The sequence below is a fragment of the Corapipo altera genome, unplaced genomic scaffold (assembly GCF_003945725.1).
Source record: "Corapipo altera isolate COAL_440 unplaced genomic scaffold, ASM394572v1 51, whole genome shotgun sequence".
Taxonomy (NCBI): domain Eukaryota; kingdom Metazoa; phylum Chordata; class Aves; order Passeriformes; family Pipridae; genus Corapipo; species Corapipo altera.
In genome coordinates this window covers 3542779-3566401 of record NW_020884892.1, presented here as the reverse complement: position 1 = coordinate 3566401, position 23623 = coordinate 3542779, and the positions used below count along the sequence as shown (strand labels likewise).

At 39.3% G+C, this 23623-nt stretch overlaps 1 protein-coding gene across 5 annotated transcripts in view; it reads right to left on the bottom strand.

Annotated features, from left to right (window-relative positions):
- ZFAT (zinc finger and AT-hook domain containing) overlaps window positions 1-23623 on the bottom strand; it is a 128067-nt gene that overhangs the window by 41049 nt on the left and 63395 nt on the right. For all 5 annotated transcript variants that reach the window (XM_027645752.1, XM_027645751.1, XM_027645756.1 and 2 more), the window contains 4 exons: window positions 14263-14436; window positions 5599-5749; window positions 3852-5320; window positions 2428-2660 (listed from right to left, as the gene is read on the bottom strand). In XM_027645752.1, coding sequence (XP_027501553.1) covers window positions 2428-2660; window positions 3852-5320; window positions 5599-5749; window positions 14263-14436 — 2027 coding nt within the window. The remainder of the gene's footprint in view (window positions 1-2427; window positions 2661-3851; window positions 5321-5598; window positions 5750-14262; window positions 14437-23623) is intronic.

The following is a 23623-nucleotide window of genomic DNA, read 5'->3' as shown; positions in this document are numbered from 1 at the left end:
GACAGTAAGCATGCTTCTGAAAGATCTTGCTGCCACACTGGTTTTAATTATGAAATGCATTATCTCAGTTCTATTTAGTATCATGAAAATGATCCTCCTGGTGGGAGCTGTTAAGACATTCATCACACTTGAAAAACAGGAACTTACATAAGGAGAGCTAACCGTAGGCTCTTTTGTCTTAAGGAACCACTTACACAGATTTCTGCCATCAGATGGGCATCATAAACATAAGACAATCAAAAACAGCCAAAAAGAATGTGTATCACGTGAATTTTCTGCACCTTTCATAACAAATTCAGATTCTGTTTAAAATAGCTACAGAAACGGAGGACACAAGGGAAAAAACATGTTCCTTTTCGCGTCAACTGTTCTGTTTTCTTTTTTAAAGCTCTCCTGAAGTAACTGCTTAAGAAGAGCAGAAGACTAAGTGTTCTGTTCCAAATACCTTTAAAGTAACTTCAGTTGTTGAAAATATTGGCCAAGAGCCTACCTGTTGACTGTAGAGGAAGACCTGAAACCACTTAGCACAGTATGTAAACACCTTTTTTAAGTAGCTACTCACAAATTGTCCACATCTGGGGAAAAACTAGCATGAATCCTTAATTCAAGCATCACATTCTCGTAAAAAAGAAGTGTAAGAGTAATATTTATCTCACTGCTTAGAGTTGTGAGGCTGCTTTTTCACAGAATAATACCACACAATCACAGAATATTCTGAGTTGGAAGCCATCCATAAGGATCATCAAGTCCAGCTCTTAAGTGATCGGCCTGTAAGAACTTGTCATATGTGGTGCATTCTATCATGGATGCACAAGATTTATTTACAAGAAAATGCCAACAAAAACTGTAATGTTGTGTAAAGAATGAAGAAAGGCCCATCTGTGTGAATATTTCCTTGTCCTTAAAGGACAGAAGAGTGTGTGCTGCAGTTTAACAACTGCCATTTCCTCTTCTGCTGGAATAAGAAATAAATTCAAGAGAAGAGTAAATTGTCTTTTGGAAGTATTTTACTGCATCAATAATTCAAGCCTCAAATTGCAAGGATGCAGTTCATGACAACTTTCTGACATTATCAGTCAAGAAAATTTAATTACAAACAGTACCACTGTCAAACATTTTTTGAAATCCTAAACAGTGCTTTATTCAACAGCAGTACCTTCATATATAACCACATGAGGTAATATGGGCCATCTCTGCACTCCTGATGGCCTTCAGGAAAGACTCGAGTCAAAAGTGGACTAAATTCTTTATGCTGGGAGAGTAGGTACTTGCCAAAATACCCTTTTCTAGAGGCCAATTTGGAACAGGAAGGAATTTGCCAGTGTTCATACACTGTGTGAGTGTGTGCACTTTACAGCTTCTCTGGGTACTCACAAGCCTAGAATGGCCCAGATCAACTAGACCTTGCAAGCACATAGGATCCTGCCATGTGGTAGGAAAAGAAGTCTGTGGTGTGCAGACCTGTTCTGACAAAACTTAACCCATTTGGGACACTCATGCAAAACAATAAACCACAGCAAGAAGAAGCTTGGTAATATTGATGTAAGAAAATAATTGTTTTTTTTAATCTTCCAAGAAAAGCATGTATATAATTTCACTTCTAAAAAAGCATCTTAACTAATGGTGAAGAATAAAAATCTTATTCCTTAGTTTTAAAATATTTCTTATTCTGAATACCGTAATGTTTTTTAAAACATACTTTTGAAACCAAGGCAAGCAGGGTTCATGTAGAAAACAGTTTTCCTCAAAAGATCATTCATGTCATAACGTTGGATCAGAGCAAGATCACTAAGTAGTGTCTCACACAACGAGGGCTTGCAGTCAAGCATGCAGCCCCCTGGACAGTCTCAAAGAAAACACGTAACAGGGAATGTAGAGGAAGTAGACCAGACTCGTTTTTAGTACGTGGCATTCAGAGCTAGAAGGATTTCTAAACAAGACAGGAGCCTTTAAAATGTGATTTCTTTATCTTTGTAAATACAATAGAAAATGGTATATGTTCAACTGCAAATAGGTGTAGCTATTAGGGAAAAAAAAAATCTTTTCAACTTCTTCTGTCTATAGTAAGTAAGAGAGGAACATATTTTCATTGTGCCACAGTATTTATTTATGAAGGAAGGGAATTCAGCTCCACGGAAGAAAGTAACGTAAAAATAGTACCAGACCTTATTTTATTCTCTCAAAACCCAAAGAATCTGACAATACTGGGAAAAACAAAGGGAGAAAATGGATACAGACATACTCGACTGGAAATGACTATGAGAAGGACCACACATCTACTTACTGTAACTCCTGTATTCCCAGAAGTATGCAGAGAGCACGCAGATAAGAACCCTTAGCTATGTCTTCAAATATTACCACACAATTCCAAACACTATGATGATGACACCGAATTTGGACAAACAAACCATTTGGTTTGTTACTTACCAGATCTGTGTGAACTTTAAGGTGTGCCTGGAGCTTGTATTTATCTGGAGTAGAGTAGTCACAATGTTCTGTGGGACATTTCAGCAGAATATTACTGTGTTTCTGGATGACGTGACGCTTAAGGCAGTTTTTGGTGATGGAGGAGTAATTGCACTGGGAGCAGTAATATAAATGTTCTCGAGTATGTGTACGAACATGCATGTCATAATGCACTTGGTACCAAAACAATTTACCTGAAAATAAAATTAGACATGAATAAAGTAATTTCTACAAAACCGTTAGTGAAAATTACAATAAATACACAATTTTCTTTCAGGGCCAAACACACTGTTTGAATCCTGTCCCTTTTGTCTTTAACGAAAACTTGTCTAAAGACCCTTCGCTACTGAAAATATATTTACAAAACCCATTTTTGTCTAAAAAGATTGTGTTATATGTCCTGAAACAGCCTAGCAAGGGTAAATTTAACACATATCAATGATCTTTTCCCTAAAGAAAAAGTTCTTTATACCTGTTCTCCTATACAAAGAATCTGAATGCAACTGAACACTAAAAACGACTGTCAAAATATTTTTTGTTACTTCCTTTCATGTTACTCCTTCCTAAAAGCCTTTCTGACATAATGACACCAAAAAATGCAGAGCAATTCATCTGAGGTACAGTGTTATAGTGTTTCAAAAACTTGTTTTTTTCAGACTTTGATTGCTTTCCCTTGGCAAGAATGAAGACTACAACATAAATCCCAAATTGTTTCCTTTCCAGTTATGTAAACACAAACATTTTCAGTTAGAATAAATCTGAATGGTGTATTATTCTCACTTCCACAAATTAAAAAAAAACACAATTACAATCAGAATGGTCTTGATGTGATACCATAATTAAAAATTTTCATCTCACAGAACCTGGTTCAAAACAAGTCACAACAATATGCCAGTACATATGTGCCTATTCTACAGAACGTATATTACCATAGATCCTCCTATACTACATGAAAAAGACTCTGACCCTTACACTAAGCTGATAATGAAGCTTAAGCATTAAAACATGGACTGAGTAATGCTGATCCCATGCCTAAATCTGCTGTGCTTGGACCCAGTGAAAGTTATGACCTGGGGAGAGGCATTTGGACAGAAATAATTTAATTCTATCAAATTTGACATGAACAGAAAATTGAGCCTCACAAATCATTGCTTTGCTATATTCCACTAGTGGGTTTTTTGAGGAGATTTGACTCATTTCACACTATTTATACAGCAAAAAGTAAATCTCACTGGACCCCAGAACCATACTGAACTACAAAATTAATACTGCTGAAAAGATACACAAATATATCAAACACTGTAAACCAGAGGAGAAGGAAAAAGATGGCTCACTACATAACATTTAAAAAACCCCCAAACAAACATAATTCCACTGCTCCTTACCGCAGTATTCACATTCTAAGTCTCCATAAACCTTCCTTATCCTCTCACACAACTCTGTGTTCATTTGTCTCTTCTGCAAGCTATCCAAGATCTGCATGAAGGCAATGGATCCAGTCCCACCGTTGGATGTAGCCCTGTTGGAAGCGGCTGCCTGTGGGCTGGTGGCTGCTCCAGCTTCTGGTGCTGGTAAAGGGTCTGTGGATTCTGCTGAGTTCTGAACTGGAGGATTGCTTTTTTCTGATTCACTAGAAGGAACAGACCGGGTTCTCTCTTCAGAGACTGGAAGGTTCTCAGCCACTGCATTGTTCTGACTCGAATTTAAACTTTTGTCTTCAGACAGTAAAAGATGAATTTCTTCACCCTGCTCATTTACAGAACTGCAGTGATTAACTTCCTCTTCATTTGGAGGAGAAACCTTTAACTCCTCAGGACCAGCAGTACCATTTTTCAGCAGAAAGCAATCTGATGCTACACAGGGCTGAATGTTTGGGACTGCTATCTCTGTTGTCTGACACAGTGTCTCTGCTACATTCTTCATCAGAGGGTTTTCAAATTCCAAGGAAAGGATTGTATCAACTTTTACATCCCCATTATGTTGGCCATTATGGTTGACATCTGCAGTTGTTGATTCACCTTCACCAGCAGGTGGCTGTGGTGTGTTAACAGCATCAGTACCTGTGACAGTCGATTCACCTGCAGTTTGTGTTTGCTGTTCACCGAGGGCTTCTGGCTGGATGTCCCCTCCTGGCTCGAGCAGGCAGAAGCTTTGGTTAATAGAGCTGTTAAAAACAGAATCCTCCTGCAGATCCGCGTGAACGTCTTTGATGTGAGCACGGAGTCTCACAGAACTGACAAACTTCTTCAGGCATACAGAGCACACGTACACAAAGGGGTGCTTCCGAACGTGAAGCTCAAGAGCTTGGTATTTAGTGGCTCCGTGACCACAGAGCTCACAAGCAAAGGGCCTTTCATCCCCATGAACAAGCATGTGACGGTCTCGATCAAGCTCATTTTTGAATTTGCGCTCACAAATGTGGCAATCATACAGAAGTTGCCTTTTGCCCTCTCGTGTCATCAAGCGAAGCTCATCGAAAACATCTTTCACCTTTTTGTCTTGAAGGTCATGAGTTTCCTTGATGTGTTTGATCAAATTTTTGACATCCGAGTACTTCTTCTTGCAGAAGCGACAGTGCTGCTTAATTTTCTTATGAACCCTTTCGATGTGGACTTTGAGGTGGCCTTTGCTGAGGCAAGTGAACGTACAATAATCACAGCTGAACTTCTCTCCAGTGTGTTTCCGCATGTGAACATTCAGGTTGGCTTTGATTGCACTGGCATAACTGCAGGAAGGACACTTGTAAGGCTTCTCATTTGTATGAATCCTCAAATGTGCTTGGAGGGAGTGTTTAAATTTGAACACCTTGTTACAGTATTCACATGTAAAAATCTTCAGTTGAGTTGGGCCCAACCTAAAAAGAAAAAAATAAGCCAGTTATATTTACAACACTGAAACTTGATGACATAATGAGTCAAAATTCCATAAATATTCATAATGGACAGAAATGTTTAGGATTTTTTTAAATGTATTCTCCACAAGCATTTTAAATTATACAATTTACACACAGATTATTTTCAGCTGTTCCTTTATTTAAAGGGCTTAGAAAAATATTTCAGTTTCATGAAAATGGATGGGGAAGCATTTAATTCATATTCTGCATGAACACAAATAAAAGAACTTCAAAATCACCTGCTTGATTTCATTGCCTGTTCATATGGGGTTTGCTGAATGGAATATTCTTGATATCCTTTTCGTTGTGATGGCTCTTGAACTGTTGTCTCTGGAGTTGTGGGTTCACTTTCCTGGGGAGCAGCCTCGACAGGAACAATTTTTGTGGCTCCTATAAGGAAAACAAAGAAATGCTCATTAAAATTCATACTAAAATGTGCATTGTTTATAATACACAAGTGTAAACAAAACATTAAACTCTGTAATCATTAGTTCAACTATTTTAGTTTCTGTTAAGTTCCTGTGCATAAAATGATGGATACACTTTGAAAATATATCGGTACTTACATTACAGATCTGCTTAAATAATGTGCCCGGACTGATGGTTTTGAGGGTTACTCAAATGGTGCTTGATGCCTGTTATTATGAGATCCTACACTCAAATATTTCCATCTTTAAAAGACTGTAACTTTCCAAAATGAAATTTACATTCTTCTGTTTCTGCCTCATACCACAGCCTTTGAAAACTTCTGCCAAATTGCTTAATCAGTTCCACAAATAAAGCCGGGTAAAACACAGTTTAGTCTATACTTAAAAGTCTTCATATCCTTTCCTTAAACTCCTTGTATTTGGGGCATATTGCCATCCCCTCAGAATAAAAGAGTATTTTGGGAACAGGCTCCCTGGGGAAGTGGTCATGGTCCCAAGCCTGCCAGAGTTCAAGGAGCATTTGGGCAATGCTCCCAGGCACATGGTGGGATTCTTGAGGCTGTCCCATGCAGTGCCAGGAGTTGTACTCGATGATTCTTGTGGTTTCCAACTCAGGATATTCTATGATTCTGTGTTCCATGTGCACTTCTCTATCTCCACTAGGAGCAGGAGTAAAGGGGCTCTACTGAATGCATTACGATCAGATTCCTGAAGATATTATTTATACAACATATAGGTAATATTAACATAAAGTCTCTGAAACAACAGTGGGAGTTACCCAACAAAAGGTGTGAAAGACTGAGGGACATTAAGTGGAGGAAAGTGGTGCTACAGACTAAAAAAGGGAGAAAGATGGAGATTCCATGGGTTCTTCACAGTGATTTAAAGTGGGAAATGGAGATATTTTGAGAAGAGGCCATTTGGGAGTGTGTAAGGCTATTGAAGCTTTTCTTATCAGACATCAATCAGCCAACTCTGGAACTAAACAGATTGTAGTAGCTCTGTTGCTCACTGAACTGGCTGCATCCAAAAATGGTTTTTTTAACTACCGTTTTTTAATAATGCTTTCAGTTCTGTACTAAAAATTCTGCAGGTTCATCAGAACTGATCTTCCAAGTTTTCAATCTAAATGTTACCAGAACATTATATGTATTATACATAATATGTTATATATATTATAATTATGTACTATATATATTATATATATTCTTCTTGTTCCTCCCTCTCCCACAAATGTTAGGTTGTCCAGTAGAATTGCATCTCCCAGATTGCACTGTGGTAGCCCAGTGAGATGGGAGTTTGTCATCATAGCACAGGAGACATGGTTCAATCAGTGGGTTCAGTGTAAAGGTGATACAACAGACATTAGATACCAGACTGGTGTTCCCATACTTCAATACTTAAAATAGAAGCAAAGTCTTCTATATTTAGAACGACTTAGTTAAGAGAAAATAGATCTTGAACTGCTTTATATGCATGGTTACCTCTTCTAGGCCTCCCATTTCCTGAATGTGAGACAAAGACTCTCATTAAATGCTCCACACTAACTCTCCTCTGTGCCCTTCTGCCTTTCAGGATGTTTGAGCATTTCCTGAAAGGACTGCTGAACTGTTTAATAGACTTTTGTACTCCCACTATAAAAATTTAATCACCTAAATTGGGTGAACTAAACATATACTAACTCACTAGATAAATACTAACTCATCAGTATTTTGCATACTTTAAGTGGGCAGAATGCTCCAAGGTTATCCTATTATTACTGCCTCTAAATTCCCTATGCAGTTCATTGAGAGACCATTGCCTTTAAAAACCTAAAGAGGGAGATCCAGCTCTTGGAACATATGGATGAAGCACTTGCTCACAGGAGGCAATCCTGTCCCCCTTCCTACCCTTAGAAGATAGGGAAGCATTAAGAAACATTACATATCTGTCTTCATCCACTTGGGATGCTGCCTGTGGGCTGCTAATGGACCAGCAGCCACTGCAGTCACTGCTAGATCACAAACTAATGACTACAGCATGTGCCTAGAAAGTGTGGAAATTGGTTTCTAGGCTCTACCCAACCTAGTCCCCACATGTCCCAAATCACAAAAGAACTGCCCTCAATATTCAAGCCAGGGAAAAGTATAGGAACAAGGCAAACAGATACAAGGTCTTATTTTTCAGTAAGAACATCATATGCCAGTAAGGAAGATAAAAGTTTTTCCTAACTGTTTTCCTAGATGATCATTTCAAAAAGTCAGAGCATATACATATCAGGGGGAAAAAAGAGGTTAACTGTATTGATAATTTCTTTTAAAATATCCTTCCTCCAACACTATTAGATCTCTATTTTAAATGCAGAATGGTCTTTTAATTTACTAGACTTTATTTGTTTTTTGCTTTCCTCTTTTCGGTCAATATCATCTAAGTAAATCTGTTTTCAAAGTAGTAAGATTTGAGTTCCTCATAACATTCTGACAGGAATTTCTACAGATAAGCATCACCCAACAAGCCTCATCTCTACCTCAAACTCAGAGATGGTCTCTGATCTCTCATAGTCTGTCTCTCAGAAAAGCAGCTTGTCCTTCATTATAGAGCTCTCCAATACTTATCAGTCTAAAAGATAATAGAATTATTAGAAATGGACAGAAATAAAACAGGAGACATCATCAAACAAATTCCTACCAAATCAACTAAATTCCATGAACCTCCTAACATTTCAAGTACAGACCACAAAAAAAAGGATAAACCAGCAAACAGTAACAAAGACAAAATCCCTTTGTTTAGAAAAGGAATACATAACTTTGAGACCTTCAGCTTGGAAGAGAGATAAAGATCTCTAAAATTAGCAACACTGTGAAAAAAAGTGTGGAAAATCGTTATCTCATAAACCACAAAGAACAGATCTATAGGCAGTCAGCAGGTTTAAAACAAAACAAAAGAATGTGCACTTTCACTCTGTATGTAATTAAATTATGGGATAATTACTCCACAATGTCACAGAGACTGAAACTATAAATATATTCAAGACGGGATTTAGAGACAAATTAATAGATATGTATTAAATATGATCATCCAGATTCAAACACCAGTTCAACCAATGTTAGAATCTAGGAGAGCTTATACAATAAGTTTCTTATTTCTTTCCTACAGAGATTCTGTGAACTGCTGTGATCTGACTAGATGAACTTTTTTTTTTAAAAAGAAGGACCTCAACTGAAGTTTAAGTTTAAAAAAAAATCTTCATAATGTAAGTACCCTGGTCTGTACTAGTAAAATAATGTTTTATGGATATGGAGTGAATATTTGTTTCTTACAATCTCTTTTTGAAGAAATGTATTTTTTCAGCTTCCACAGTATCCTGTGGAATGTGCTCCAAATGTGTATGATCTCTGGTAAGACAGTTCTGAAAGCCAAACCAACAGAAATCAATCCTCCCCATAATCCCCAATGGTCCCCATGCAAACCTACTCCTATCCCTCAAAATAAAGCTCAAAACAAGCAAAAGAACCTTTTAATATTTGTATAGGTAAGCTGACCATGAGGTTAAACACATTTTAACTCACACAAAGCAACAGAAACACACACCTGTGAATGGGGGGATGAAGATTCCTACCTCTTTCAACAGCGCTGGACATCAGATTGGCTGAGCTAAATCAATCCGTAACCCCATGATAACACAAACATCTGCTCACATTCAGAGGTTTAATTTTCCAACCCTTGTGTAATTCAACATTTGCTTTAAATCAGCACAAGGTTCATGTCTGTTCTCCAGTCCTCCACTCAACTACATGCTACATGGCCTTAAAAGAGCCAGCACAGGAATTCTTGAAGATGAAGAGGGGGGATCTGGTTAAACTCTACACTATTTCTCTCTTTCTGTAAATCCAGTATCAGTTTTCTGGTGTGTTTTACCACAAACTGCAGCAACAGGTACAATGATCCAAAGGACGGGAAGCTGGGGTCAGAGGAAAGCACTTGCCTGTGACAGCAGTCTGTACTTACTGACCCAGATACTTTAAAGAGGGGTAGTCCCAATCCTCCTCCTTTGCCCCAAGAGGATCATTTTGTCTGATACTAAATCCATTCAGATGTGCCATAAAACCACAACCATCATTTCATGAGCTACAGAAAAGAAATTGTCTTAAACAGAAAATACTGTTATCAGTTAAAGAGAAAGACTGTCATCAATTAAACTAAGCCACTCCCAAATTGGTAAGAAAAATTACATTCTTCCACTTCTTCCCCACTGCCCAAAAATCTCAATAGGAGAAGAAGCCAAGCATTCATAAATTACAGCAAAGGGTATAGCAGAAGGAGAACTCAGCTGGATTTTTATGGACAGTAGTTCCTCATTGGAAATCAGGGACAGAAAAACCTGAGAAGTGTTGTATTAAGAATTTGCAGAGAAAAAAATCCAAAACAAAAAAATAATTGTCATCAAGAAATTGAATACTTCATGCTATTTTTGTGTTTCTTGAAAAAAAAACCAAAACATTCTACCACTGACCATCTTCACAGGAACTGAAAACAACTCTACTAATAACAAGCCGAGTCTTTATTAGAGGATTTACATAAAACAACAATTTAGATGTTCAAATCTCTCCTGAATCAAACTAATTAAGCATGAATAATAAATTGGTTTTAGAAGCCTTGATAATTTACAGAATTTAAACGTGGGAAATACAATACATAAAACCACTAAAAGATAGAATGTTTGGCTGAATTTACTCACTTGTTCTTAAAAATAGACTACAAAAAAAAAAGTATATGCCACTCAAAACAAACTATTTTCAGAGGTGCATAGAACTGTATTTATTTACTCTTCTTCTTAATTGTGATGCTTATGAAAAACTGTACTATGTTTGATCCAGTATCAGATGCGTGTGTCCATGACCACAGCACTCCTTCTCTTCAAGGTCCCCAGATCCCTCCAGCTATAGAACCATAGAATGGTTTGGGTTGGAAAGGACCATAAAGATCACCTAATTCCAACCCCCCTTCCATGGGCAGAGACACGTTCCACTAGACCAGGTTGTTCAAAGCCCCATCCAAACTGGCCTTGAACACTTCCAGGGATGGGGCAGCCACAACTTCGCTGGGCAACCTGTGCCAGGGCCTCACCACCTTCAGTGAAGAACTTCTTCCTACTACCTAATCTAAACCTACCCTCTTTCACTTTGAAGCCATTTCCCCCAGTCCTACCACTACCTGCCCTTGTAAAAAGACCCTCTCCAGCTATATAGTAGGTCCCCTTTAGGCCCTAGAAAGCTGTTTGAAGATCTCTCTGGATCTCTCTGTAGCCAGCCTGACCAACCACAGCTCACTCTGTCTCCACAGCAGAAGTACTCCAGTCCTCTGATCATCTTTGTGGCCTCCTCTGGACTTGCTCCAACAGTCCATGTCCTTCCTGTGCTGGGGACTCCTGAGCTGGATGCAGCCCTGCAGGTGAGGTCTCACAAGAGCAGAACAGAGGAGCTGCTGCCCCAACTGCTTTGGTTGCAGTCCAGGACATGTTTGGCTTTCTGGGCTGCAAGCAAACACTTCCAGCTCATGTCCAGCCTCTGATCCACCAGCACTCCCAAGTTCTTCTTGGATGGACTGCTCTCAATCCACACATTGCAGGCTCCACACTTGGGATTGCCTCAGCCCAGGGGCAGGACCTTGCACTTGGCCTTGCACTGCATGAGGCTTGCACAGACCCTCCTGTCAAATTACTTCAATGCCTACACAGAAAAAAAATCTACAACTCTTACTCAGGCTGTATTTAGTTCATAGGTTTATGCAAGTTTTCAGACTTCTAAAGCTCATATGCCTCCCAAGAAAAAATTACAGAAGAGGAACATTGGGGAAAATCAATATTGTCCAACTGTCCTTTCTGGGAAGTTAAAAACCAACTCATCTGTTTGTTCAAAGGGATTTTGAGGAGATCAATTTAGTCGTAATCTACTAAACATATGATTTTAAGCAGTGTCCCAAACCTAAATAGTGCATAGCAAAACTATGGCAAAACGTTAATGCAATACTTCCAAAAGAATCTTTCATTTAAGAAGGGAGAACTAATTCTCAAAGCCTTCTCTATTTTTCTAATTGTCATATGAAATCTTCACCAATATTCTACTGCAGTGGACATAGAAAGGGATATTTCCATTCATCTTTAAAGCTAGGTAACAGGTGGCTACAGATGGATAAGTTTAAATCATGCTTAAGCACCTTTAAACCTTATTTTGAGTTTAACTTTACAGATGGTCTAGTACACAGAAAGCATGGGAGAAGGGAGAACTGTTTTATCCATTTATATTCTTCAACAGCAGTCTAAAGCAGTAACTCACCTCTTCAGCACATGATATATCTCCAGAAAAATGGAATAACAGACTATGAAAGATCTTTATTAAAAACTCCAGTCATTAAAATATTACTGAGAAAGGAGAACAGCCTAAGAATTACTAGTGACACTAAGATATAGTTAGAAAATTGAAATTAATTGAAAAAAAGAAGGAAAATCAATGAAATATAAATTAAAATGTAATTGCACTAAATGAATTATTTTTCCTTTTAATCTTCAAAGAGTTAACCACTTGTATCTACTAGAATTTCTAAACGCTGAAAAGTCAGGTGACAATTCATATCTGTCTTAACAGCAATGACTTTTTTATTACACATATTTTAGCTGGGAACTTGAATGTAATAAGATTAGTAACTGTCAATCAAATAAATGAGAGGACCTTCAGAAACAGCTGCAGGTTCACACTTGATCATAAATCCTTTTGGTTCATTAAAGCCTTCTGAATGTACCATGTGCTATGCATAAGGAACTCCAAAGTTGAAGTTGTTTTAACATTTTGAGTCCCTCAAAAAGCACATGTGCAAAGGAAACCCTAATTTTTGTTATCCAATGAAAAAATTGTACGCAGTAGCAATTAGGGCACCAATGGCCTCTAGATTTTCATTTCCTCTCCTGCATCACATGCTTCCTACATTTGCTTCACTATTTGTATTTACTATTATTTCATTCACCTTTTTAGGCTAGTTTGGTATGAAAATGGATCTTTGACTGCACTGTCTACCACGTCTTTTTCTAGTCCTTGCCAGAAATTTAAAGGTCTAAAAGAAAAATCCTGACAGCGTTCCTAATATTTAGCACCACAAGAGGGGAGCTCCAGTTACAGCTCTTTCCAAAATGCCTGAGGAAGGGAAGAGGTTTGTTTATATCCATAAATTAACACCTTTAGGAACCCATTTATTAACACCTACATGAGCCCCTTAACCAGCCATTGCATGTTCCCCTTTTCCCAGCTGAAGGAGCAGAGGATGCAAGGGGAGTCTCATGTGTGACAGGGAGCTGAATAAGCACCAGGATGGGGGAAAAGCCACATGCAGTGGGAAAATGAGTGTTTCACAACAGTTAGGAAAGAGCTCAGGGTTACATCACCCAGGAGAAAGGGAGCTGTGGTCAGTGAAATGAAGCAGTGCAGACCTCAAACCACCCCAAAACCAGGCTTCCACACTTCCAGTGCTGACCAGTCCTCTCCCACCTTCCTCTGTATTTACAGTATAGCAAGGCCAAATTTTTAACAGCTCAGTGTAAATCCAAAACTCTGAAACTGTAAATCCCAGACATTGAACGTGAAGGTGTTTTTTTTTACTTTCCTTCTAAGCACACAGGATATTTGTAGGCAAGTTCATCCAGCTTCCTCTACCACTGCAACTAGAAACACAATTTAGCAAACAAAATCCAAGCGTATCACAGATCTCAACATCAAAAGGCATTAAACTACAACACAGAAAATCCAGCCAGCTTCCAAACCACAACAAGAAAATAAATAAAGACATTCAAGTTGTTCTGACAGTTATAAGCAAAACAATTACTCAGAAACATCAGCAATAACAAAAAGGAGAACAACAAAGCTACAAAGTTGAAAATAATGCACAAAACTATTAAAAAGGGATTCTGACGGTCAGGTGTGTTAATGGTTTATATAAACAGGCAAATGCAAACTTAGTTGTAAAATAAATAGTTTGAAACCTTTAGTCATTATGTAGAACTTGATTTTCAAATATATTTACACATTTTCTGTTAAATTATTTGTATGTATATTATACATATATTTATGTTTTCATAAACAATTTTACATTTATCATAAATATATGCAAAAATCAAAAGCCATAAAAGAGGTTCTACAGGTAAAAAATCCTTTTCTGTTCTTTGGTCAATGTTTTAACATTTTCTTCTTTAAAACAATTCACAGGCTAAACACGACAAATCTTAATGCAGATAACTACAATCAAGTCACACTGAAGAAGAAATGTGACTTAAGTTCTAAAATTATGTAAATGTCCGAGGTAGAGACTCTGTATCATGATAATCAAATAACAGTACCTATTTTTCATATCATAAATATCCCAAACAGCCTGGTCTCAGACCAGTGACTGTTTTATACAGTGTCAGCATGGTTTAAAAAAAATTATTATATAATTGGTGATTTTGCTTACCTGGAATAGCTTCATGGGCTGTCAAAACCACACTTATAATAGGATTTTTAGCTCCTGGAACCTGTTCGGTCTCCTTAGTTGATGGGGTTTTCTCTGTTTTCTGAACTCTGGGCCTCTTTGGAGTTTTTTCTCGCTCATCTTCCTTCCTGTCAAGGTCAACGTCAGAATCATTACCTAAAGAGCAAACATCAAAAAGAAGGTAACTATGTACAAAAGCAATGCAGGTGATACAGTCACTGACACTACAAGAACAAACGGGAAGGAAACTAATGCTACCACAGGAAGACAGACATCATCAAAACAAGATGCGCTGTATGATCCCTAAAGAGGAAGGTTTAATAAAACTCTATTTAATAAAACTAGTGTGATACTTACACAAATTAAAAAAAAGAGAAAAAAATCAAAATTTTAAAAATGGATTCTCAGAAATATTTGTGTTTCCAAATTATTTCACAGCCCCTCAGTTCAGAAAGGATATGGAGGTGCTGGAGCAGGTCCAGAGAAGAGCAACAAGGCTGGTGAAGGGACTGGAGCACAAGTCCTATGAGGAGACGCTGAGGGAGCTGGGGCTGTTCAGCCTGGAAAAGGGGAGGCTCAGGAGAGACCTCATCACTCTCTACAACTCTCTGACAGGAGGTTGTAGCCAGGTGGGGGTTGGTCTCTTCTCCCAGGTAATCAGCAGTAGGACAAGAGGGCATAGTCTTAAGCTCTGCCAGGGGAGGTTTAGGTTGGATATTAGGAAGAAATTCTTTACAGAGAGGGTAATCAGACATTGGAATGGGCTGCCCAGGGAGGTGGTGGATTCACCATCCCTAGAGGTTTTTAAGATGAGACTGGATGTGGCATCAGTGTCATGGTCTGGTAACCACAGCAGTGTTGGATCAAGGGCTGGACCTGATGATCTCGGAGGTCTTTTCCAACCTGGTTGATTCTGTGATTCTATGAGTCTACAACTCTATACAAAACACTCATCTGAAATAAGAATGAATAATCAGTAATCAGCTGAATTATTCCTTGAAGCTATTTCTTCCTTAAAGCAAATGAGCAATTTGAATTCTGAAAATCTTAAAAAAAACCCCAACAAACAACAAACAACCAAACAACAAAAACCAAACCTGCACAAAGATAAAAAGTCTAAGTTTATGCCAATAAAATTTCTTATATTAGATGAAATGGTAGCAAATGCATGCTAGAGAAAACAAAGTTGGCAAATTAAGGCACTATGCAAATGTGCCAGAATAAAGAATGTAATGAATATGGAAAGCAGAAACTGATGGAAGAAAATGAAAAATAAACCCAGTGAATTTTTCAGGGTTTTTTCCCCCTGAATCTAAATCAGTTGACTCAATCTCCAGAGTAAGTTATTCCATCTATATCCATAATGTGCTGTTGGTTTTCTACTGTGATAGGGACACAAAGCCAGAAGGAAACAAGGTGTGTAAGAACAAGTTTAGCTTTCTCAGGCATCCTTAGGCAGAAATGTCAACACTGACAACTGGTAATGACATGATGCTAATCAGTAAATCCGAAATTCATATTTACAACCCCCAGAATGAGGAACAACCACAAAGCAAGCTGAATTCTAACACAGTTAGCCAGTCACATTTCTATGGAGCCATGTTAGCAATGCTTCTGTCCCAGCTTCCAGCTTCTCTGCCTGGAGAGCACCCAGCTTTTCAGTGCCTGCTCTAATGATTTCTTCAATTTCATTACATAAATTCCTTGATCTAAGCCTCTTCTCAACTACCTTTTTCTCTGTAGACTTTTATGATTTTGGAAAATATTGCTGCTTTATATATAAAGAGTCTTGTAATGTCCCCATTTAACTCCCTAATGTAGGTGTAAATTATTCATTGCTACTGAAACCATGTAATTCTAACACTGACGTTTCTCTGCAATACCTGCAAGGGATATTTGAATATTAAGAAAAATTCCAGAAAATTCCAGCTGTTTGAACCAGAAACTGCTTGAGCAGTGGTTTCTTTTGGTGTGATGAGCAGGGGTGAAAGTTGGACTCCATCTTAGAGGTCTTTTCCAACCTTAATGATTCTATGAAACAAATACATTTTTCCACATTTTCTTCATGAAACAGCCTATGTTAGATTATTATCAACAAGAAAATGAATCATCACAAATTCCTCTGCAGGATCAGACTACCAACAGAACAAAGTTTTCTCATAAAGTATCAGAAGACACAAAGAATGTAAGCTGCTTATTGAATTATGTTTCCCTGAGGCTACTTCACCTACTGTAAAACAACATATACAAAAAGTAATTGGGTTAATTAATCTGCTTTTGTTCAGTGGGCAGTAAGAGTTAGTGCTAGCATTAGGAAAAAAAAAAAAGAAAAAAAGAAGATTTAATATACCTGTGGACAAAACATGTTTTAGCCAAAAGAAATTCAGAACTGTAGATTGGAATAAAAGCTATGATGAGGACTACAGAATTTTCTCCACTTTGCTTGGGATCATGTAATTCCTAGTAGTCATATGAATAGAATCCAAGCACCCTGCTCCTAAATCCTCCTTTCTAACCATTAAAAAGTAAGACTTAATCAGTTTAATGAGGAAATAAAGTGCCTGAAACCAAACAATAAAACTTTGCCATTTCATGCTTTTCATGCCAAATTGTAACTGTTAATTTTGAATATTGGAATTTTACTAAAAAAAAGGATGAATCACAGACTTGAATTTGTGATCCATACTTGTGAATAACTAGGACCAAGTTAAGAAATGTTTCATGCTGCTTTTCTCTCCTTATGTGCCTCTTTCAGGCAGATCAAGTTTGTTACTTCCTTCAGTCGGACTAAGGGTAAAGGCTGTGGAAGAGACGTGTTACAATAAATACAGCTGATTATATCTCCCTGTTTTCAAAACAGAACTCCAAAAATGCTATTTAAAAAGACTTAAAAATAACATTCAGAATTGCAATATAAAAACATTTCTCTGCCAAAGGGTTGCTGTGTCATATGCATAGAAACCCCTTGTACATGTATGATAAGCACTAATAATTAAGATTATGGCCATGGGAAAATATTTTCCTAAGAAACCCAAATCTGGTAAGTAATTCACAAAGGACTGAATCTCAACTTCCATCTCAGTATGAGCTGAGAACATCCAGCCCCTAACAGAAGGACTACATTCACTATGAGTATAGGTGTGAGGAAGGTACTGAGTGCCATGCAAACTCAGTTAACACCAAAAAAGGCCACATATATATTGGGGAAAAACAGGCAAATGAGAAAATTGAACTGATTTGCTGAACGCCTTCAATTAGTGCTGAATATCTGTAAGAACATTCTCACCCTCACAAAAAAAAAAAAAAACAGCCTCCTCTCTACAGAGTGTTTGAATTCTGATAGTTAACTATTAAAATTTATTCACTAATCTGATGATGATGGCAGTAGCCCCATTCTTCCCCTTTCTGAGAGGAACAAACATCTTTCAGAAACAATCTGTTGAAAAAGAGCTGGGATGCACCTTGCCAATACTTTTTGCTACAAACAGAACTATTTCATAGTCTGTGTGTAACCTGAAAGAAACTTAAAAATCCCCCGAACCAACACTTCCCATCAAATCAAGAAATCAATAAAAATCTTAACACTCAATGACAATTGCTTTGTTCTTGAACTCTTCCTACACCAAAAAATTGTGAACTGGATGGTGTGCTTTAGGAAGGAATTGAGAGGTAAACAAAAATATGTCTTAATGGAAAATAAGAGCTTCAACTTTGACCACAGGACTCAAATGGCCTTTCTAGAGTATGAGGCCATCTCAACAGCATTTAGTTCCTGAAATTTAGCATTTAGTCTTCCTGGAAAAAATTCCTTCAGTGTTAGTATTGTGGATTAGAGTGTCAAAAGTAAGTGTTTTGTCCCTCACAACTAGGACAATTCAGCTGTATAAAAAAGAAACACCCATAAGTGATTTTAAGATAATTTAGGAGAAAACAGAGTATATGCCACCTGAATAGCTAAGCCTGGTTTCTCTGGGCTGTTAGGGCCTTCACTTGCTCCTGAACAGGTTTGTTTAAACGAACTGTCTCACTCTGCATCTCCCTTGCTAAGCAGTCAGCTTAGCACTTTGTCAGCTGGCACCTGGATGCAACAGATGGATGAAGTGACCTCCCCTCCCCAGCGACAGCAGCTTCAAACGCCTGCTTGTGTTTGTGTAAGAAATACAGCACTGTGCCTGCGCCTTCCAACACATTTAAGAAACGGTCATGTTTCTGTTGATTGGTAAAGCCACTGTCAACTCTGAATTAATCAGTGCATTCAGAGTCCCTTCCAATCTGTCCCAGGATTCTACTGGAGTTGTTAACTGAAGGGACTGATCTGGGCATTAGTAATTGGATGTATGACACTTCAGGAGCACAGCTACACATCCTTAACTGGCATGTTTTTAAACTACTCTTCACTCAAATTACTATTTCTTATCCTCTAAAAAGCGCTGATATTTCATAGCAGCAAGAGAGCAGCTTGGAAAAAAGATGGACTGGCTATTTAAAATTAACACAGACAATTGTTTCTCCTGTAGAGAAAGATATACTACTTGCAGGAAGAATTAATTTAAATCAGAACCCAGCTGCTGGCAAAAACATTTTAAACCAAGGCCAAAAGAGACATCTTTAAGAATTACTTAGGTTCCTAATTCAGCATGAATGAATGGTTTACTCCACAGAAGGGACTCTGTCCAGTGCTGTAATGTGTCTTCTACCCAAATCCCTCAATGTCCTTACATCTTGACAGAGATTCAGGTATGCTACAGTGTGGGAGAGGGATGGTGGTTAAAATAATTACCTGTTGTCTATCTCTCAAAACCAGTGAGCTTAGAGGAAGTTGCTGGGAAACTGACCCAATCAAACAACAGTCAAAATCCCCAAACTCCCCCCAGCGCAGCGCTGGAAAGCTGAAGCAGGTCTGTTTTCTGGCTGGAAGCCACAGTGAAAACCTGTGGCTGTTCAGGAACAATGTCAACTCTTCTAGTTTTGTCTTAGGACAAAACACTGGATGGCAGTACCACCAGCCAGCCAGATCCAAATCATTAGCCAGAACTGTTAGTTTGGTTTAACCAAAAAGAAACAAACAGGTGTATAAAAAGCTCAGCTTACATCAGAGCAACTTGCTTAGGGAAACAACCCCTCTTTAAAAAAAATACATTTACTAAGCCTATACATGGGGAATTTTTAAGTACAATGGACATTTTTTAATTCTGTGCTGTATTGGGTTTGTGTGGCTAGGTTTTGATGGCAGAGGGGCTACAAGTGTGGCTTCTGTGAGAAGCTGCCAGAGCCTTCCTAAGCCCATCAGTGATCATAGAATCAAAGAATCAGCCGGGCTGGAAGGAACTCTGAGATCATCAAGTCCAACCCTTGCTCCAACACCCCATGGTTACCAGACCATGGCACTAAGTGCCACATCCAGTCTCATTTTAAAAACCTCCAGAGACGGTGAATCCACCACCTCCCTCACCTCTGGGATAATGTGTTTAAGAAGAGGAAAAAAATACCAACTGTGCTATTGTCACTGGAAAGAAGACTGAGAAAATGTCAGAGAAAAAACTCTACAGTGAAGAAGGAGGGACAGGAGGTGCTCCAGGCACTGGAGTAGAGATTCCCCTGCAGCCTGTGATGCAGACCATGGTGAGGCAGCTGTGCCTCTGCAGCCCACGGAGGCCTGGGGTGGGGACAGGGGAGGGCAGAGATCCATCTGCAGCCCCTGCAGGACTCCACACTGGACGACTCCACACCAGGGGAGTGCCTGAAAGAAGCCGTGACCCTGTGCAAAGTCCACACTGCAGCAGGCTCCCTGCAGGACCCATGGAGGTGGAGACAGGAGCCCAGGCTGGAGCAGGACTTGTGACCCCATGGGGGACTCATGCTGGAGCAGTTCACGAAGGACTAACTCTCATGGGAGGGACCCCACGTTGGAGGAGAGTCTGAGGAGTCCTTCCCCTCCAGAGGAAGCAGGAGCAGAGACAACATGTGATGAACTGACCACAGCCCCCATTCCCCATCCTCCTGCATTGCTGAGGGGGAAGAGTGAAATTGAGCTCAGGAAGAAGGGAGGGATAGGCCAAAGGTGCTTTAAGATTTGGTTTCATTACTCATTATCCTGCTCTGATTCAAGTGGTAATAAACTGATTTCCCCTGATTGTGTCTGTTTGGCCTGTGATGGTAACTGGTGAGTGATCTCTCCCCAGTCCAGCTGAAGGAGAGGAGAGACAGAGTGGCTTCATTGGGCACCTGGGCACCTGGAGTCCAACCAGGGTCAACACACCACATTTGCAAAAAATTAAGTCACTTTTTTTTTCTTTTTTTTTTTTTTTCTGTTTTAATGACTGAGCCCACAAAGTGAAGGCAATCATCAGCATCAAAGGATCAAATTAGATGCACGGAGGATGTCAGCAACCAGTAAGGCCTGGTGACTCCTGAAAGAGTAGGAGAACTATCACCTACTGATCTCTTGAGAGATCAATGTGGATCACTAATCACAGAAGCAAAGAACATCAGAGACCTGTTGTGTCTTTTAAATATTCCTCTGACCAATACGCACTTCAGTTTCAATAGAATTTTATATCAATTTATTCATTTTAATTACAAATGTCCATTATGTTATGGATTTCAACACTTTCCTTGAAGACCTATAAAAGATAGCAAAACATTTTATTACTTGGAAACCTTTATGAATATTTGAGCTTCAGCTCAAAATGCATATTATGTTTCTCTCAATAAAGAATATCACATAGAATTGCAATATATATCTTTTCAATATTTGTATGTTAGCATATTTTATCAATAGCTAAAACATATTTTGGTCACAAATATAAAACACTGCATCATACGAGCTGCTACAAAAGGAAATTAACTCCATTGCAGCCAGACACAGTGAAAATGAAAACATACTGATTATCAATCAAATGTCCATATAGTGCTAAGCTTTGTAAGAAATGAAAAATATGAGAAAGTAGTAAAAAAAAACGAACTATAGAAAAATTCCAGAAGGATTTGAAAATTAACTTCAAGTTGGAAAGACACGGATAAAAGGGGAAATAAAAACCAACCTGAATGTATTACGTAACATGTCAAAGACTAAAGAAGAACCTATGGCCCAAATTCCTTGTGATTTTTAGCCATCTGCTCTGAACTACAGTGTCTGAAATGTGAGAGCAGGTACTGCAACCCTGGAAGATTCACAGGCCTTCAGTAAAACTCTCCATCCAGCTCTAAGAACTTCAGCAACAGTGGAATCTCACCAAATTAGAAGTTTCGGTCTTTTTTTTTTATGTACAGCAAAATAAGCGTGATTTCAAAAAGTTTTTATGTCAGGGATACTTTACTCTTGAAAACGTCGGTATCAATCACATCTGCTCAAGCAACCAAGCAACCAAAATATTCACTGAACATTATACAGAGACAAAAACACACACATAAAATAAATAACTGGTGTAAAACTTGCAGCACTGTGTACTGAGACAGCAACACCATCATCTGTGTATCACAGAATCATGGAAAAGTTTGGGTTGGAAGGAACCTTAAAGATCATCTCATTCCAACCCCGCTGGCAGGGACACCTTTCACTAGACCAGGTTGCTCCAAGCCCCATCCTACCTGTTCTTGAACACTTCCAGGATGGGGCAGCCACAACTTCCCTGAGCAATCTGTTCCAGTGCCTCACCACTTCACAATAATTTCCTCCTAATATGTAATCTAAATCTACTCTCTTTCAGTTTAAAGCCATTCCCCCTTGTCCTGTCACTACATGTTCTTGTAATAAGTCCTTCTCCATCTTTCTTGTAGGGTCCCTTCAGGTACTGGAAGCCTGTAATGAGGTCATCCTGAAGCCTCCTCTTTTCCAGGCTGAACAATTCCAATTCTCCATCCCTCTAATCAGCTTGGTGGCCTCCTCTGGGCAGGCTTGTGTCCTTCCAGTGCTGGGGGACCCAGAGCTGGGACAAGCTTTCCAAAACTCTTTACTTGATCTTTGCTAGCTATCACTAAGGCTTAGAAAACCCATTGCATAAACACATATATGTGCAGAGCAGTGCTAATTTGGAAAAGACTCCCATCTGCAGTGACAATAAATGCTAAGAAAGGCACATAAAGAAAACAGCTTTACTGATAGAATAATGGGCTCTAAATTGACTTTTACAACACAGGAAAGATTTGTCTTTCCAAATACTTTCCTGAAAACATAAATTCAGTAGTAAGCAGTAGTCAGGAAACTCAATCTAATCTGAGGAATCATTAAGAACAGGAAAAACAGAACAGAAAAAAAAATAAATTCATGCCATGGTATGAACCAGGAGGTTCTGCAGAGGGATCTGGACAGGCTGGCTCGATGGGCCAAGGCCAACTGTATGAGGTTCAATTAGGCAAAGTGCCAAGCCCTGCCCATGGGTCACAACCACCTCAGGTAGTGCTACAGGCTGGGGAAGAGTAGCTGGAAAACTGCCCATCGGAAAAGGACCTGGGGGTGCTGGTTGACAGCAGCTGAACACGAGCCAGTTTGTGCCCAGGTGGGCAAGAAGGCCAATGGCACCTGGGGTGTATCAGCAATAGTGTGGCCAGAAGGACCAAGGCAGTGACCATCCCCCTTACTTGGCACTGGGTGGGTGCACCTTGACTCTGTGCTCAGTTCTGAGGGAGCTGGAGGAAGAGTTTGCCAAGCTGCTCTCCATTTACCATCCCTCCTGGCTAACTAGGGAGGTCCCAGATGACTGGAAGTTGGCCAATGTGACGCACATGCATAAGAAGGGAGGGAGGATATGGGAAACTACAGGTCCGTCAGTCTGACCTTGGCACCTGGCAAGGTCATGGAGCAGATCATCCCAAGTACCATCACACAGCACCTACAGGATGGACAGGGGAACGTGCCCAGCCAGCATGGGTTTAGGAAAGGCAGGTTACCTGAACAACCTGATCTGCTTTTATGAGCAGGTGATGCACCTGGTGGATGAGGGGAAGGTTGTGGATGTGTCTACCTGGACTTCAGCAAAGCCTTTGACACTGTAACCCACAACATTCTCCTGAAAAAGCTGGCAGCCCATGGCTTGGACAGAGGCACTCTGTGCTGGGTTAGGAACTGGCTGGAGTTCCTAACTCCAGGCCCAGAGACTGGTGGTGAACAGGGCTGCATCCACTTGGCGGCCGGTCACTAGTGGTGTCCCCCAGGGATCAGTGTTGGGCCCAGTCCTGTTTAATATCTTTACGGACAATCTGGATGAGGGGATTGAGTCTATCATTAGCAAATTGGTAGATGACACTAAGTTGGGGGGGAGTGTTGATAGGAAGCTTTGGGCTGGAGACCTAACTCACCAACAACTGGAACCCCTTCGCTGCTCATGAACAACTTAATTGCATG